Here is an 18,880-nt window from a genome sequence, read left to right as displayed (position 1 = left end):
CACAAGCTAGAGAGCCCAGTCTTCTGTCTTCCCCTTCCCTCTGAGCTTCATTGTGATGAGGCTTGTGATAATGTATGGTGGTGTGTTTCTCCTAAGCTAGCTCTCAGCTATCTCTGATGGTGTCTCTAATACTCTGTGGCCTGGTCAGTGGTCTCAGACTTGGCCTTGGCAGAGGACTCTACGGTAGTAGAGCACATTATTTGAGATGTGGAGAAAGCATCTCAGAGTAGACCTCTGTCCAGTTGTGCTCCTCAGCTCTGCCCAGGCCCAGGAGCAAGTCCTGTCTCCACAAGCAGTTTTCAACTCCTGGTCCATGTTCTACTCCTGTGTGAAAGTGATTCACTTTGGGCCAGTGGAGCAGAAGGTTCTTGATTGAGAACCCCAGGTCCTTAAACCTGTCTGAGAATAAACAGCAACCTTTGCCAAGCTGGGCCAAGAGAAGGAGAGACAGATAGGTCTCAGCCATCCATAGAGAACTGGGTTTCCCTCCTGTACCCAGTCTGAAGCATGGTCTACACTTCTGAAGTGGAAGTGACAACAGGAGTTAAGCTGCTTGAAGTTACCCCACTCTTGTCTGTACTCCTTGGATATTTTCCTGAGACAGTTGAAGAAGTCTCTTTAAGTGTCTTGAGGGGGAGATTCAGCAGTGATGTTTGCTGCACTGACATGACCAGTGACTCTACGAGACATGGCCTAAGTCATTTGGTGGCAAGAGCTCAGCAGCATCCCCACCCCCAGGCGTTCTCAGTTTCCAAGTTGGCATGCTTCAGAACAGGTTGTCCTGAGATGTGCGTGCGTGCGTGCGTGCGTGCGTGTGTGTGTGTGTGTGTGTGTGTGTGTGTGTGTGTGTGTGTTGGAGTAGCTAGTTATTTGGATGTGACCTGGTGGGTTACAGGAAGATCATCGAGCCTTGGGATTGGACCTTGTGGATATGGTAACTATTCTGGAAAGGCAGGATTTCTGCAGGAATTTCATTCACTAAAATGGTATTTACTGAGACAGCATCTTCTGTGCTGCCCACACCACACCTGCCCCATCCCCGAGAAGACAGCTGGCTAATTTAATAAGGAATTAAGGGTCAGGTGTGGCGAGTGCTGTGGTGAGTAGCACACAGAGGATGAATGGCCATCACTAGGCTGCGAAGAGAACAGCATTCCAACCTTGCACAGGTGGTTGAGCAAACACGTCAAATGCAAGAAAAGCTTTTGGTACCCAGGACCAGGTCTTAACGTATGTAAGTGGTAGCAATCCAGTCTTTGCTAAATGGAACTTAGAATCTGATTTGTTGGGCGTTGGTGAAGGTCTTATGAAGATCATTTTTTGTGCTATCAGCACCTTAGTGTGGGTGGAAAAGCACAGGGTAAACCCCCTCTGTGGAAGAATCTTGTCTATTCCAGAAGTTAGGTTTGAGTCGGAGCAATCACGATTCCCTTAAAAGTCTAACTGGCCACCTCTGCCCTTTCCAGGTCAGGACTCCTGTTTGACCTTTTAGCAGGTCTCACCAGCACTCCAACAGTCAGTGGGGGTGTGTACATGTGCATGAGTGAGACTCTGAACCTCTTATAACAAGAAAAAACTGTTGGTTTGTCAGGTCCAAATTCTGGTGGTTAGACAAGCCAACATTCCTTAGGAATTCTACCAAATGAGTCAATTCCCTTATCACTGGCAGAAGGAACAATAGGTTATCATTGGTGCCTATTAGCATACCAAAGCACGTGCTGGCCTCCACACCCTCAGGATCACAAGTACTTGTTATACCATTTCAGAGTCCTCTGTGGGCATCACCCCACCCCTTACCTAAACAGCACATGGGCTTTGGCTCATATCTCTTGCTCTCTCTGTCTCTCTCTCCTCATGACCAGGTCCAGTCTGCTAGCCATGTTGAGTCCACTACTTTCTCTCCCTGCTTTGGACTCTTCCAGATGCCTCTGGTGGTTCTCTCTGTTGTATCTACTGTAGAAACCTCCCATGTAACCATATCTTAGAGCAGCCATGTCTTTGGTTTTTACATGGTGCACCTGGCATATCTTCCCAAAATATCCATAGAGAAGTTGAATGACAGCCTTCGCATCAGGGCTATATTCAGAACAAAAGCAAGAAGTAAACTGGTGATTTGTGGTGGATGCCTGACGCTCCCCTTCTGCATCACTTTGGGAGCAGACCAATCCTCTGTGAGCCTGAAAGTTGGCCATGGTGAGCTCTGCTCTAGAATTCTGTTGGGAGTGTGGGGCACCTCCTCATAGCTGATTGCTGCAGAAACAGAACTTGAGACACACATATGCACGCACACGCACACCATCGTGAGAGGTGTTAACATTGCCCTCTCCTTAGTGCCGGGCCTAGTTTGTTTGGAACCCTGAATAGTAATGAAGAGGGTTACAGGACCAGTCCCTTTGGTCTAGCCCAATACAGCCAACTAAAAACTGTGTGATTGGACTTCAAGGAAATTGATTGGCCCAGTGTAGGATCTGAGAGGGCTCTCTCAAAACACGAGTGCTCACAGGGGAGGGTGCACCAGCCCATGTGGTGTATGTTGGTGGTGTGATGTGGCAGCATAACTGAGGAATCTTATCACTTGGTATGACCTCAGGACCTGCCCCTTAGCCCTGACACTCTGTAAACTAAGAACTTCGGGCTCTGAGACGGCTGGAGTGACCTTATTCTTGGTCCCCCGCCTGCTTCTGTCAGTACCTATGGAGCTGAGCTGCAGGTGTTGAGCTCTTTTATGTCAGTCTGAAGATAGGATAGAGGGGAAGAAATGTGGACTTTGAAGTGAGATACACCAGGTTTGAGTCCTAGACTGCTACTTCCTGGCCTGCCATGCAGCCTGGGGCAGGTCAGCTCTCTGAGCTTCGGCTTCTCTCTGTAGCACAGGGAAGATAATGCCTCAGCTGTAGGACTGTTGAGAGGATCAGAGATAAGCACATAAAAGGCCAGGCATTAGGAGGTACCTGCTAACATGTCAACTGTTGCTGTCCTGTATGGCAGGCACCTCCAGGAGAGTAGAGACTTGTCATAGGAGCCTGGAGGCCCATCTATCGGCTCCTCCTATTGCAGCTTAGTGCCTTCTGCCCTCCTGCTTTGCTGATGACAGTGTCTGGTGGATGCTCAGGAGCCAGTTTCAGTCTCCAGACAAGGCTCTCCACCTCCCATGTCTTTACCTGTGCAAGAGGCAGGCTGGCACCTGACTTTTCATCTGGAGGGCCATCTCTGTTGACTTCCACCTGGTGGCTGGGCTGGAGGGCTGCTAGAGTGGACAGTGGCAGATACTGTGAGTGCCCAGCTCCTCATGGTGTTATTTGGTCCAATTTCCTTTGCATTGTGACCTACATCATTCTTTATTTGCTAAACCCTCTGAGCAGGCAGCAGTAATAAATCAATTAATGACTCCGATGAATCGTTTAATGGCTGACAAAATAACAGTAAAGCCAACAGCTTGCATCTCTCCAGCAGTACCAAAGGACGCTGGTTGACGCAAGGTGGGGGACGGAACGGAGACTGTTAACGAAATTAGCCCAATTAGTAGTGCTTTAAAGGCTTAGGAGTCATCTGCTCGGCGCTGAGCTCACAAGTGGGAGCAGGGCATGTGCTGGGAACGGCTGCATGAACAACGATGGCTGGCTACTCGTGGCTCCCCCAAGGCCAGGCAGGAGAGCTCAAGGATTCCAGCCCGTCCGTTCATCTGTGCAAAAGAGACCATGGCTGGCTTGAATTGTGCACCCCTTCTCTGCCAAGTGTTGGCTTCTTGGCTTTGATATCAGGGACCCTGGTGAGCTTTTCAGACTGTGCACAGTCTTCAGGTCACAGCAGAGGATGAGGAAAAGTGACTCTGAACCCGCTAGATTGAGTGCCAGATGAGGAGGTGTGGGCTCCCATCCTTGAAAGATATGTGGAGGACTTTGCCTTTAGTAATTCCTTTAAAACTTAAAGCAAAAAGTTCCTAGAGGCAATGACTTCTGTTCGCTGTGCACCTTAGTCCCAGCAGGATTAAGTTGTCATTGGAACTGAGAGCGTATGCAGGTCCACGCCAGGGAATTTTCCACTCTGCAGGAGCAACTGCCAGCCTTCTTGTTAAAGAGCTGTCACTGGCCTACTATGACATGTTTGTGGTTATAAGTAGCTTTTTGAGACAGCAGGCAGTGTGTGCATGCATGTATGTGTGTTTTGCTAATGGCATAAGTCATCTTTTTTTCTTTTCTTTTCTTTTTTTTTCGAGACAGGGTTTCTTTGTATTGTTTTGGAGGCTGTCAGTCCAGCCTGGCCTCGAACTCACAGAGATCCGCCTGCCTCTGCCTCCCGAGTGCTGGGATTAAAGGTGTGTGCCACCAACGCCTGGCCATAAGTCATCTTTTTAAGAAGAAATGATCACTGTACAAAGACCATACTGTTGATCTATTGGGTGGTGTTCTTCAGGGGCAACTGTTTTCCCTCAACCTCCCCAGCTGTGTACATGGGCACCCTTTGATCCAGTTCCCAGAGTAGCCTGGTGCTTCCTAGGATGGGTGGACCTGCCTGTGGTATGGTGACCTCCTCTCTCAGCCTGGGGAAGCAAGTTCTTCTTTTAAAAAAAGACCAGTGTGCGCCCCCCCCCCCCTTCTAGGGAGGCCACTGAGGAGAACTCCTTAGAAGTGTCGCTTCTTCAGAGTAGAGACCTCATCTTCTTTCCTTCCGTGGCCATCCCCACCCCAGACACCCCCGTGTGCTTCCCTATTCTTGAAGCCCCCCACCCATACTGTGCTGCATGTCTGTATCCCAGCTACTTCGAAGCTGAGGCAGGAGGATTTCTTGAGCTCAGGAATAGGAATTCAAGGCCAGCCTGGACAAGACAGTGAGATACCCTCCCCACAAATGGACAAATACAAGAAAACTCAGAACACTAGGTCTGTCTGTTGCTGTACAGTTCTGTATCAAGCTCAGAGTTCCAAGCACCTGCTTTGCCCACCTAGCAAGATGCCTTACCTGATAGTTCCAGCCCGGACCAATGGCTTCCCTTCCTCTAGGTGTGACCACAAAGGGCCGAGCAAGGGCAATGTGATACGTCCAGGTATTCCAGTTCCTGGTGACTTAGGGGATTAGAACGTGCACACAGACCTCTGTTTCCATGTGGCCTGTAACATTCATCCCCAAAGTGCAAGGAGAGAAGCTTGAATTTATCAAGACCAGGCATGATGGCTTTATCCCAGTCAGGCCTGACTCAGGGCATGGCCCATTTTGGACCACACGACCTCAGACAGGTCCCGTGTAGCCTGAATTTTACATGCGGGTGGAGTACTAGAGGGTGGAGTCCAGGGGATGGGCAGCCATTCTGGATCTGGGCAGCTATTGCCCCCTCATGTGAAGGAAGCCCCTCCACCCCCCATCCATACTGGGTAAGGGAAAGGGAGCCCTTTGCCTACCTGTATCTGGAGATCGCTTTGGTCCTGAGTAGTCAGAGTGCCCTGGGAATTTGCTCCCTGAAAGACACAGCACAGAGTCCTGTGCTGGGAGAGAGGGTTAAGGTGTCAGCAATTAATCTCTTGCTGGTACCTCGTGCATCTTTTAGTCCTGCTGCCCTGTAAGGCCCTGGCTCAAGTGCCACCCCTTCCATAAAGCCTCCCTGATCCCCCTAATCCCTGTCTCAGCACATGCCTGAAACACCTTTGCAGGTCCCTCTGTCACCACAACTCACAAGTCTGCACCCTGCCGCCTTCCAGCGCAGTTGGCGCAGTGCTACTGGTCACCTGAGTGGAGTGTTTGCCGAGTGCCTCCCGTGTATGCAGCCCCGCAGCCCCCTTCCTTACCACTGCCCCATTTCTCCTTCTCTCCCCAGGCAGGCCACAGACTCTTCGGAGAGATCTTACTTCTTTGACATACAAACACTGTCTCACTCCCTACTTCTTGGCAAATGGCACTTTGAAATAGTTGACAGAGAGGGCCAAGTAGAAGGTCAGCCTCCTTGGGAATGTTCAGAACACATAGGTGACCTCAGTCACAGAATGAATTGTGATTATTGGATGGTTTAATGAACTGTCTGCAGTTTCTTTTCATGAGCCAAAAAGTACACAGCTTTCCTTTGGAGCTGCAGGGGCTGCTGGGAAGACTGGTGCTTGGGTTTCCTGCATCTGAGACCAGAAGTATAGGGACTAAAGTTAGACCTAGTTATTAGCTGTGTAACCTTAACACTCAGTCTCCTTACAGATTAAACCAGAAATGACAGCTTCCTTGGATGCTGGGGCATAAATTCTTCCTACTTCCCCCTCTCCTGATTTATGGGATCATAGTGAAAAGGTTCTCGATTCTCTGGCTGTTCCTGAGTTAGTCCTGGTACCAAGGACTTAGTCAAAGAAGCAGCTGTGTAGGATCTACTTCCCTTGCGCTCAGCAGCCTGGCTGTGACTGCCTGGGCCTTTTTTGTCCGCACTGTAGCCTTTCCTTAGGTGCTTGCATGAAGGGCTCAGGTGGCACCTGTGGCGTCATTGGGATGGCAGACCCTCAAAAGCCTTGGGTGCCTGATGCTCATGGTGTGGAGGCCTGTCCAAGTGAGTAGTTTGTGGACAGAGCTAAGCCTTGATTTGAGGACTCTTGGTCCAGGGTTCATCCCATGATAGTCCCCAGGACACGCTAGGTGGTAGTGGGTAATACGGCAACCTCCTTTTGCTCTGTCACTAGTGAGCAACCCAGGATGCGCCAGCACATCCCCTCCATGGCGACCAGTTCTGGGACATAGATCAAGGAAACTTTGTGTGGCTTGAGATTTCTGTTGTTGGACCTAGAGCCATTCCTTGTTCCTTGGCAGGTGTGTTCACCCTCTTTCCCCATGACCACCTCCTGGCTAGAGGACAGGGATCCTTTGTCCCTGAAACTTGTTTTTATTCTAGTTGGTTTTTTCTCTTCATGGAGACCAGCTCTTTGTTTTCTCTTAAAATGCACTGTGCTGTGGTCTGTGTGGGAGACCAAGGGACCACTTCCTTTGCATATCTTCAATTATCCACTGCTCTGGTCTTGGCTTTCTGAGGGATGACAGCGTTCTCTCTATCCTTTGAATTTCCACTGTGCATCGTCAGCCTGTTGATACTGTCGGGTTGTACCAGGCTACCCCACGACTCTGCACAGACCTTTGGGCCGACTTGCTATGAGCAGCATGGATCTCCAGCTTTCCCCAAGGGGCATTTCTGCCAGGACCACACCTACCGTTGTCATTTTGATTTCCCTGGCCACATGCATGACACACCTCCTGCCCCCTGCTGGCTTGGGCCCTCTGCCACTGCCACGTGGCCTGGCGGCCTGGCTTGAGTTTCAGTCCAGGAAGGCTTGTAGTTGGTGGTTTCACACGTGGCTGTGCTGCTGCATGCCAAGGCCTGAGTGTTGGGCAGGGCGAGAAGGATGGAATTTCTAGAACAAAGTACTATTTTTGCAGCCTTGTAAATTGGTCAGCGGTAGTTGGCTGGCCCAGGAGAGTCCACAGTTCATCTGTCCACTTATAAAGATAAACAAACCCTATTTATTTTATGGGGATAGGCACTGCAGTCTGCACATGGAAGTCAGAGGACAGTTTAGGAGAATTGGTTCTTTCTTTATCCATGTGGATATGGGGTTGATCTTAGGTCCAGGCATGGCAGCATGCATCCTTACCTGTTGAACCATCTTAGCGACCCATGAGTATTTGACTTCGTTCATTTTTCCTGAAACTTCATTGGCATAGATGTAAGAATCTATGTACATGTGTGCATGTGCTGGTGTGTGTGTGTGTGTGTGTGTGTGTGTGTGTGTGTGTGTGTTCGTTCTCCTTTGTTCACATGTCCATGTTACAATTAGTGCTGGAGAGGAGGGTATAGGGTCTACAGCCCATATGCGGGACTCAGAGGCAGACAGGTCTCTGGGTGCTTCAATCTTTGATGATCTGTGAGTGCTCTCTAGTAAGGGAGGCTGCCACTTTGTTCTACGTGCTGTCTTCCGGCTTCCTCTTCCCATAGTGTGTGTACCAGGATAGGCAGTCCTTAAGAAAAGGAAATGGTGTCCCTCCATGAGAAGGGACCTGAGTCCAATGTGTGCGGTCCCAGCCTTTTAGATCTAGTGTCCTTTCTGCCTTGATTCATGTGTGACTGGCAGCTGTGCAGTGTAGTATGCTGTAGGCCCAGAGAATGTGTGAGGGGTTTGCGTTTGTTGAGAAAACTTGCATGAGATACTTTGTTGAGTGCCTTAATGGACGTCTCAGTGCTCGAAACCACAGAGAGAGGCCAGTTCCTAGCAATCCTGAAAGGTCTGGCTCCAAGGTGGTCTGATTTGGGCAGGCCTTTGAATAATAGAGCAATCATTTATTGAACACTTGCTGTATGCCGCACCTAGGCTGGCAGATCCTGTGGTTAAGGTGTGGAGGATGAGGGTGGACCAGATGTGGACTGGGTCTCCTGGGTGCAGGTCTGCAGTGATTTCTCTTGAGCCCTCCCTGGCATTTGCCTCTTGGCAACAGTCGCTGCTTTTCTACCCTTTTAAGTCTCCATTCCAGTTTCAGCTGAAGTACCTCAGAGCTCCTCAGTTTGTCTTCTGGAAGATTCATGCCCCCTCCTCATGGATGACATGGCTGTCTTGAGAGTTACCACCCACTTAATTAGGGTGTTAGTTGCCCTGACCTCTCATCCACCCCGGTCTCCAGGACCATCCACCCACTCCTGATTTCATGGAAGTGAAACAGCACTGTACCCCACAGGTTCAGTCTTTCCTTTAAAAGTTTGCACTCCCCACCATTGTAGCAAATACCTTAATATGGAAAAATCAAACTCCCAAATAACAAAGAATTTGCTATCAGAGTAGAGCTACAGTTGTCAGAGTTAGGCACTTCATAATGTTATAATCCGAATGTCAAAGTACCAAAAGATCCTAACAAGTTAGCTATGATCCCAGGTCAACTAGTCAGGCGGCTAATTAATGATGTCGGTGGATGTCTGTCTGTCCGTCCACATGCATGCCTAAGACTATAGACTGGGGAAGCAGATGCAGACCTGCAGTGTTTGGGGATAGGCAGGATCTCCTTAGGCAGGTTCTGTAGGCACCTTCATTTTGAAAGTAGCCCGTAGCTCCTTCTCTTTATCTGAGACTTGCCAGGCACACATTGCAGTCCCCTACTGGGTCTTCATGCCCCCATCAACAGATCTTAACCTGCCTGCAGACCTCTGTCCATTCCAGTACTCACGCCCCATACTCCTGCCATGAAGGGAGAACCAGACACAAACTCAGAGTTGTATATGGTAAATTAGTTGAAGACTACGTTTCTGTTTAAGAGAAGTAACTTCCGGAAGTGATGAGAAGGGGCTGCATTCCTGAGCTAGAAGGTGACTGATGAGGGAGTGTCATGTTCTTGGTCACAGTGGTTGAGTGGAAGTGGGCATGTGTACCTGGAGGCTTGGCTTGAGTAGGAAAAGCTGGAGGCAAAGCTCAGGTAGGAGGCCTAGATCTGTGACTTTGTCAAGGTAGGGATTTGTTGAGGCAGATGTACCAAGTGGATGTCAGGACAACAGCATTCAGCATTGACTGTCTCCCATTGTGTAACCCATACACTTCTCGAGGCATTTGGGACCTGGTGAAGGTCAGAACGCACATACCCTTCTCTCTAACCTGGGTATTTTCTTATTGGCTGTTTATTGACTTGCTCTGTGCAACACATTAGCAATTTGGAGAGGGTACCACTGTGTATGAATTGGTCCCCGTGCTTCTTAGAGCACCTGGTGGAAAGACAAGGGGTAGTTAGTTCAACAATAGGCACTGTACTGGCTGCCCATCACCTCTATCCAGATACTCCAGGAGTTTTTCTTGCTGCGTCCCTGTTCCACGACTTCTTTGGTGTACCTAAGGTAGACATTGGCTCCTGGTGCACACTCCCCCATTTTAGAGAAGAAGCAGTGAGGTCCCCTGAGTCTATGACTTGCCCATCGACTAAACACCTCTGCAGGGCTTTTCATAGGAAGTGGCCTTTGAGGAGGAAGGGTCTGTTCCGGGCAGCTTGGATGATTTCCACTGACCTCCCTGTTCTGTCTCCGCAGAGTGCAGCAGCTGCCCCAAGCCCTGTGCTTGGCAACATTCCCCCCAACGATGGGATGCCCGGAGGCCCCATCCCACCTGGGTTCTTTCAGGTACGTGCTGGTCTGGGGCCCTGTGCTGGGCGGGTGGGAGGAGAGGAGGACAGGAAAGCAGCTCGGTTTGCCATGGTTTAAATACTGTTGCTTTGTGCTGGTTGAGGCTCCACACCCTCATCTCGTCCACTGCTCTAAATGCTGCAGAGGGGAAGAAGGAGATGGGGAAGGTGTCTACCCCCAGGCAGGCTATGGCAGTGCCCTTCTGCCCGCCCTGGTATGGAAGAGGTCAGGGCTTCCAGACCAGTGTGCAGCTCTCTTTTAACAAAAAGGCATATTCTTTGTCTTTCCTTTTTTAATGAGTAAACTGTCCTTTGTTTCTGTTCTGTTGCTGCTGTCATCGTCATTGTTTACTTTTCCTGTCCAAACTACAGACCTTAGGGTTAACTAGAAAAACAAAAATCCCGCCACCCTGGCAGGTCTCCGCACCATTTCTCTGTGGCTAACTACTGATTTGTTTTACCCCCGTGTGATTACCAGCAGCCCCCCACAATATTTGTGTCCACACTCCGCCCACCCCAGGCAGGAATGGATCCTACATGGGATGGGAGCCACACCCACAGCACACTTTGTTGGTCTTTCTGGCTGGGAGGGGCATGGGAGGTGTGAAATCACCTGTATTGTTTTGTCAGGGAAGGGTGTGGCCACTCCCCTCCCCTCCACCCCTCCTTTTCCCTTCTCTCCCTTCCCTGGTGCCCATTTCTCTTCAGCCAAGAGGGTGCTGGGAAGTGTCAGCCTCAGCCCGCAGGGCTGTGAGAAAGAGGCTTTTCCTGGTGGGGCTCTTGATTGTGACATGGCCCATTCTGTCAAGTCTGTTTGAGGCGTGCCTGATTGTCCACACCTTCTGAAGGGTGGGGCTCCCAGGCAAGGTTGTGGAGAGAGCTCTTAGTGGTGGAAAGCCCAGAAATATAGAGTTAGGCCAGAAGGCACTGTGCACAGCGCAGGATCAAGGAGCCTTGGAGTCATGAGCAAAGACAAGGAAACTTAGGGCTCCCTTTCCTGTGCCATGGCCGGGAGACCCTTCCACTGTGCAAGACGTTAGTTCACGGTGAATCTGGGAAGAGGAAGCCTAGAGCACATTCACTCACCAAGAAGAAAGACATCAGTGAAATTTGCCTGCTACATAGAACAGAAGCAGCAGGTTGCATATCAGCAGGCAGTGAGAAGAGATACAGGGATGACAGTCAGTTCAGGGCATCAAATGGCCACATGTGTATCTGTGTTCCCAGCATGCCACCAGCACTGGGGCCTTGTCCGAGATATGAAGACAGGAGTGACTTCAGAAGTCTGAGAGGCCAAGAGAAAGCAAGAGCTTAAAACCCCTGAGACATGTTGACCCAAGAAAGGCGAGAGTGTGTCTTTTACCAGAGGGAGACAAGGATCTGTTGGGTTTTCCTGCTTTTGTCCTGCTCAGTGGGAGCTCTTTCTCTGGTTCACGCATCTCTGCACGTGGTATCACGGATGCCCTGATGCGGTAAAAGCATGGCTTCCCTGCCTGGCAGGCGGAGCCCACCCAGGTGTCACAGCCGCTCTGTCCCGCGTTTCCTCAGGATATTATTAGCTCCCAGGTTCCCTGCGCAGGCTACTGCAGCGGGGGTTGATAACTATGTGTTTAAGTGAAGTACTTTTTAAAGTTTCATTTGTACTTCGTATGTATGAGTATTTTGCCTGCGTATTTGTATGTATACCATTTTTGTGACTGCTGCCAATGGGATCAGGACAGAATGCTGGGTCCTCCAGAACTGGAGCTATGGGTAGCTAAAAGCCACCATGTGGGCCATCCTCTGTGAGAGTATCAAGTGCTCTTAACTGCGGAGCCATCTATCTCTCTAGTTCTGCCAGTTGTGTTTTTAAAAATAGGCCATTGACTTCTATTTTGGCCTGAGCCTCGGACAAGGAATGGGTCCGTTGACAAATGTGGGCAGCTCCCAACTTCCTGCTTTGCTGGACTCTTCCATGGTTACGTTCTAATTCCACTCATACTTCGTGGCCCCTCCCCTGTGACGTTTGGGCACGTGTGGTCAGAATGCCCCAACTGATTCCTGCCCTTATTTAGCCACTGTTAGACAGAAGTATCTTAGATTCTTGCCTCGAGGTCATATCTCCTCCCCAGGCAAGGTGTACTGCCGAGGCTTGGCCAGACCATTCAGGAAGGTTCTGGAACGTAGGTCTGTGCTCTCTCACTGCCCCTGAGCAGTTATGTTTCTTATTTCCCAGCATCGTTCCCCTTCCTTCAGATGAAGGGAGGTGGGGCGGGCCAGGCACTCAGCTTGGCGTTTGCTGTCTTTTGATACTGACCACTTGGCCTGAGCCCCTGCAAAGAGAGAGGGCATCTGTCTGTAAAAGAGGAAGTGACAGCCCATTTCCGGAACAGGATCAGCTCTCGCCAGGAATATTAGCGATTGACTGCCGTCCTTTACTGTCAGGCAGGCACTCTGATACTGGGGGGAAATAGAGATGATATCGAGGGTGTTATCTGCTGTCCACAATCACACCTCTTCCCTTCTTGGCTGCAGCCGTAGGCAGTGGCTGCAAGAGGGCCCTGTCCTGGGAAGGTAGCCCAGGTGGCCAGGCCAGCTTTGTCCAGCCCCTGTCCTGCAGGATCATACACCTTTCCAACTCTAAGCTGCAACACTTAGCTGATCCTAAATTTAGAAACCAGTGGTGCTCCAAGGTGGTGAGGAACAGCTGACTACTGCCTGTGGAGGCCCCTTAGAAATGGCACACGTGACTCCCTCTGTTAGACTTCCCACTGCCAGGCAGGCAGAAGGCTGCTCATGGAGTTAGGTTTGGGCCGACAGTACAAGAGGTGCCCTGTTTGCTTCTCTCCTTTGGGTCTAGGCTTCTGAGATGGGCAATGCCTGTCTATTCCTCTGGAGTGATGTGAGATATGTCTGGTCATTTGGATACTGATCCAGTCACACTTCATGGCTGGAGTACTACGGGGGATTCCTGGAGGCCTTGCAGTATTTAGCCAGGGTAGATGAACTCTCTGTTCCTTGTTATTTAAAAAGAAAAAGCCTAGAGAGGGGGACACAATACATGTTTGAACCAAGTTTGTGATGTTCATGGTACAGAACAGAAACCTAGCCAGCCCTGAAGTGCCCTGGAATTCTGATGAAGCACAGTCTGACCAAGAACTAACTCGGGCATTCAGGACTGGCACTCTGGAGAAATGCACTTGCTGAGTGGCCTTGGGCCAATGGGCTTTAGTCTTTCCCATCAGTAGACGGGCAGGCTGGACTAGATAGTCTTTTCCAACTTTGGTTTTCTACTTTGAACCCAGATGGATTTTACATAAACAAACAGTGGCAGTTTCCCCTCACAGCTCACCTCAGGCTACACATACGGCAAGCAGGTTGGCCTTGGCTTGGTCCCCTAGTTTCTTGGCCCCAAGGGGGAGACTGTCCAGTAAAGATTTCTAGGTCCAGCACTGGACAGTTACAGGAGAACAGGGGTCATAGAGCAGAGCACTGGTACAGACTGTTTCCGTTCTTGTTTTGTTTTGGGATTCCAATAATTGTTTTCAGTTGTATGTTTTAAGCATGCAGCTTACTTTCGTTTTGCCAAGTGATTCTGCCAGGGAGGCAGGGCTGGGCGGGAGAGGGAAACTTAGGAAGAAGGTGAGGGACAGCCTCACATTGTCCAATAAGGTTGTACTCAGAGTCCAACCTCGACTTCCTGGCTCCCCATGAACTCTCCTTCCAGGCCACTGAAGTCCAAGTGTAGGTGTCTATCCGATTGTCTAAGAGAGGAAGGAACGACTATGGTTGTCTTCTTGAAAAAAGTGCACACACATTTCCAGCCTGAATCCATATTGGGTTTCGCAGCAAACGAGTTCCACAGGGACCTAATGACACCCCACAACACGTACGAGGACAAGGTCAGCAGGCAGAAACCCTGCACACAGCCTGGGAAATAGAGAGAAAGCAGATAGAAGGCAGAGACCCACAACTCCAGCCTTCTTCCTGCAGGCTCAGCTGCAGTCTCCCTTGAGAGATGCAGCCTCAAGAGGGCTCTGCTGGTTGTTGACGCCCTGCCAAATGGTAGAGACAACCTTGCCTTGTGTGGCTCCAGCCTCAGATACCAAGTCTTTGGGGGAATGGAGATGCTAATTTGAAGCTTTGTAGAGAAGGCATTCCTCCCGTCTGCAGATTTTATGGTGAGCAGTGGTGGCAGTCAAGCCATCAGAGATAAGGTGCCCCCCGAGCCTTGGGGTGGGTGGTAGGTTTTTAGGGAGGTCAAAGTGCGGTCAACAAGAATGTGCCCCTGGTGATGGTAGGCCGGCTGTAGAATGTGCTCCGGTGACGGACTGGCTCTATAAAGTCCCTGGTGATTACTGCCTTCCCCTCCAGAAGAAAGGAGGAGAGCAGAGGACACACGGGCTATTCCTCCAGCCAGAAAGATGCTACCACAGGGCAGACACCTCTGCTGCACTGATGACTGCTTTAAGTGTAGGGTTGGGGGAAAGGATTAAACCTCATTTTCCTGATACCTGAAACTGACTACTAGCCAGGCCCCACTCCTCCTTACACCCAGCCTCTGCCCAGCCTGTTGTCCATGGATTGAAGGCCCACAGGTGCTTTGTGAGCCTCTCCCCCCAAGGGGATAGGAGCACCCCTCACTTCTTACCTGGTCCAGTCACTTCTGCTGAGGACTAGAGAGAGAGGAGGTGCCCCCACTGCCGGGTCCAGGCCTCAGTTAGAGTGAGATACTGCCTACTCTGCTCTTCTGTTCAACTCGGCTTTTTCTGGAGTGATTAGCTTCCCACCTCTGGTCACTGTGATGGGAGCCAGCTGTAGGGCTGAAAGTGTCTGTCTCATGTGTGTTGTCTTCCCCCACCCCAACTGCCGGCCAAGCGCTACATACTCTGGATGGAGTCTAGCCTTGCTGACAGATTCTTGTGTGTCCTTAGAGCGCCTTCCTACCCTCTCTGGTTCTTTTGTCCTTCTGTTTAGTGACAGGGCCTTACCACTAGTCACCTTTCCTGATCACCATCACCTCCACAGAGGTCAGGCTGTGCTTACCTGGCGGCCAGCCTGGTGCCTTGTGTCTGCCCGGTGGCAGATGACTGGCACCAGGCTCCTAGCAACCGTGGACAAAAGGTTTTTCCTGATGTGCCAGGCTGCTTGAGGGGCTGGCTGGGGCCTTGGCTGGTATGCCTGCCAACATGCATGTGTGTGGACAGGTTTGTGTCTGCACATTCCAGCCGCTTGCCCTCCCCCTCCAAAAAAAAACGTGCACTCCACATGTAGCGCCGTAACTCTCACTGATGAAATGGAAAGTTGAACATAAATCAATGTCTGCCGCCCCGTTAGCTATGCATCAGCAGTCAGCGCCTGGGAGATTTGCTCGGTAACAAAGCCCCCAGAGGCTCTGCAGGCTGCGACTGCCCCCTAACGAGGAGCCAACTGCACACGGTGGAGCCCCGCTGGTTTCCTCCAACTCCACGCAGCTCTTTCTCTGTACTGTCCTTCCCAAGTAGATAGGCCTGGACGGAGCCTACTGCTATTCCTTGATGCTGATAGGACCAGTCAGACATTTGTGCACCTAGGGCTGGAAGGACTGGTGTCAACTGCCGTTGAAGACCTTGGGCCGGTTTCTCCTCTCCTTTTGGAACTGCATTTTATACTTGGATTTGTTTTAGCATTGCGTTTTCATTTCTGCTTCTGAGAGCTACTGGCCTGTGCTGCCAGCTAGCTGCTCAGCTCTGTCTGTTTCCTTTCTCCGACAAGAGTCGTTGTGGACGTGACTATAGCCTTCTGCAGGGGTAGACCCTATGTGCCTGCCTTGCCATCACACCAGCAAATTGTCTAAGTTTTTTTTTTTTTCTCTTTTACAAAAAAGAGGTCATATCTGTTTGGTCCTTGTAGCAGAAAGGGTTTGAGGAAGAGAATTCCAGTAGAATCCTGTGCTAGTATACCTCTGTAGTACACAGATCAGGGTGGCCCCCTGTGTCAGTCATACTGCATAGCCTCCCCTGGGAAGATATAGGACTGGGTCCTGTGCGGAGATGCTGTGGAGTGCAGCACACGAACCCCTGCGTGGTGAACACCCTGTGTCTGCCACCGTTTGCATGGTTGCTATGTCTTGGCTGCTTTTTTTCTATGAGCTTTCTTCCTAGCCAGGAGTCAGGGCTGCCTTGAGTGTTACTCTCTTGACAGGAGGGTGTCCTTGAGTTCAGCACAGACTTCGTGGCATTGCTGAGGTTCCTGGGTCCCCCAGATCAACCACCCCGTTGGCACTTAACACTTCAGTTCCACTGGCAGGTTTGGTGCCTGTGAAATACCAATCCCATTTGACCCTTCTGTGAGGAACTCCTTGCTGAAATCCGCCCACTTGGCTTAATCCCTTGTCTTTGGCTACCCTGACCCCTTGTTCTTCCGTCTAGCCAACAGGGGAAGTGAAGGCCCGGAACCAGGCCGTGGGTCAGGGGGCCACTGCTCCTGTTTCTAGCAGGCTTGTTTCTGGGAGCTTAATGGAGACCTGCTCTCGACCCCAGGGAGTGTGTTGCCAGAATCTTGCCTGAGCATCATTTGAGTTTCATTTTTCCCTATAAAACAGAAACAGCTCCACCTACTTCATCAGCTCTGAACTGAACCAAAGAGCATGAGAATGGTTAGAAATCCACAGGGTTCCTCTCTGAGGCCAGCATTCAATCATTCATCCATGCAGCACACCGTCACAGTTGCTAGCCTTCTGCCTGCCCTACTGGGCCCACGGGTGCCACCATGAACTGCATGTCAAGTACTCTTCCTGTCCCCAGTGTCCCTTAGTTAAAACTCCACATTTCTTAGTATAACATCTGAACCCTCTCTGACTGCCCTTACTGTCCCCACCTCACTGGGAGATCAGCTCTTGATCCCCAGGGTAAGCACCACACCTGCCATTCTCGGGTCTGGTCTCTGTCCCTCCATCAGTCTGTGAATTCCTCTCTCAGCTACAGTTCTCTCCTACAAGAGAAGGCTCTCCATTCTTAGGTCATCATTATTCAGGGCCTCACAGAGTCTAGCCCTATGCTGGCTCTAAGGTCACAATGGACAAAGTGGACACACAGATCTAGTCAAGTTCCTCTTCCTGAAGTTTGTTTTAACTTACCCCAGTTAACTTTGCAGTTGTAGAAATAGTCTGGAAATTTGTGCTCTGGTATAGAAAAGTGGCCTTATTTTCCTGAGTCCTGGTCCCCAGTAACATTACAGGGAGTGGACACAGGAAGCACCATCTCCCAGGCTGGCATATTCCTTCTATTGAGCCTAGCAAGTAGGATTCCTGAGTGGGTAGTAAGGAAAAAGAAAGGTTCCTGAAGAATTCTGGAAGGTGGATGGGATCGTGAGTTGATAGCTTCACGTAGGAGCAGCTGCCTACCGGTGGTAGCTGGCTCCTGGCACTGGTCTGAGTACCTGAGTGAGTCTGGGCACTGTAGACTCATGCTTATCTTAGACTCGCATAAGATCTCCAGAAAGCACAGGCCAGGCTCCTGCCGCAACCCAGGCTTCTTCCGTTACCCCAGAGTCACTCCTTGTGCTGCTGTCGAAGTCCTCCAAGGGTCTTGCATGTTGCCCATTTGACAGTAGACCAGGCGTCTCAAACCTGTGTGTTTCCCGGACTCTGACCATTCACTAGGTCCAAACCTGATGTTTCACTAACTTGAGGAAAGAGTTCCAGGCCATCCTGGCATGTCAGGGGAGGAAAGGGCTCAAGAAACCACACAGCTACTAAGAGCTGTGGGAACAAAATGCAAATCGTGGGTCTCCAGGTCTGTTCTCAGATGTCTGCTGTTTGGTAGGTGGCAGGCTGAATGAATTCTGGGTGTTTTGGATTTGTGACTTCCAGGGCCTCACTACCTCCTTCCTCGTGGGCTGTGAGCAGTCCTGGATTGTCTGTTGAGCTGGGCAGGGCTAGGGTGGGAGCTGTGTGCACAGCGAGTCCGGAGGGCTCCGGGTATAGCAGGATCTCTGGGTAGAGGAGGCTTCTTTAGCATGCACCTCACCTTCCCTGCGCTGTTGTGATTAGCAGCACAGCCCCAGTGCTGGCAGACAGGGTGGAGGCTGGCAGGCAGGAGCCAGCTGCATAGTAGCACTGTCCAATTTCAGAGCAAATGGCAGTTTTCAGGGGGTGGGGACCAGATTGCTCTGGCAGAGCTGTGGCAGATCCCAGCAAGGCCATGGAGTCCACTCACAGCGAGAATATAATGGCTTTCCTCCTTCCCCACGTAGTTGGCAAATGATGAGAGCTCACGGTTTTCCCCATGGCTACAAGTTCTGATTCCCAACTTGAGAAAGAAGAGAAATGTCTTGGGGAAAGGAAATGGATGTGTGATGCTAGGAGGTAACAGTCTTAATAGTGACTTCCTTACAGTAGCTCCCATAGGTTGAAACGCTTCAGTCCCATGCCCGGGTCACCATCTTTGTGTAAGCACACCTTTTCCTGAATTGGGGCTGCCTGGACTTCATCCTCTGGATTCAGGCTGTCCAGGACACATTTATATCCTTCAAAGTCCTGCCTCGTGTCATTCTGTCACGATCACTGCTTGCCTAAATATCTCCTGCACTCAGTTTCGGGCTCTGATGCTGCTACAGTCATAGTGACACTTTGGTCTCTCCAACCAGCCTTCAGCTTCAGAGGAGCAGGCAGGGTACTCTTGTCTCCAGTGCTTAGCCTTCGCATGGCACGGACGAGGATACCCAGTAGTCAGATGGACTGCAGCAGCAAGCTGTGGGTCCTGCCCCTTAGTATGAATGCTGCATGTTTTCCCTTGTCCCCCCAAAGGTTGGC

At 50.7% G+C, this 18,880-nt stretch overlaps 1 protein-coding gene across 6 annotated transcripts in view; it reads left to right on the top strand.

Moving 5' to 3' along the window:
• Ssbp3 (single stranded DNA binding protein 3) overlaps nucleotides 1–18,880 on the top strand; it is a 140,710-nt gene that overhangs the window by 93,532 nt on the left and 28,298 nt on the right. For all 6 annotated transcript variants that reach the window (XM_013114963.3, XM_005072168.4, XM_005072166.4 and 3 more), the window contains one exon: nucleotides 10,016–10,105. In XM_013114963.3, the coding sequence (XP_012970417.1) occupies nucleotides 10,016–10,105 (90 nt within the window). The remainder of the gene's footprint in view (nucleotides 1–10,015; nucleotides 10,106–18,880) is intronic.

The sequence above is a fragment of the Mesocricetus auratus genome, unplaced genomic scaffold, assembly GCF_017639785.1.
Source record: "Mesocricetus auratus isolate SY011 unplaced genomic scaffold, BCM_Maur_2.0 Super-Scaffold_100014, whole genome shotgun sequence".
NCBI classification, from domain to species: Eukaryota; Metazoa; Chordata; class Mammalia; order Rodentia; family Cricetidae; genus Mesocricetus; species Mesocricetus auratus.
This window is presented reverse-complemented; position numbering and strand designations above follow the sequence as displayed.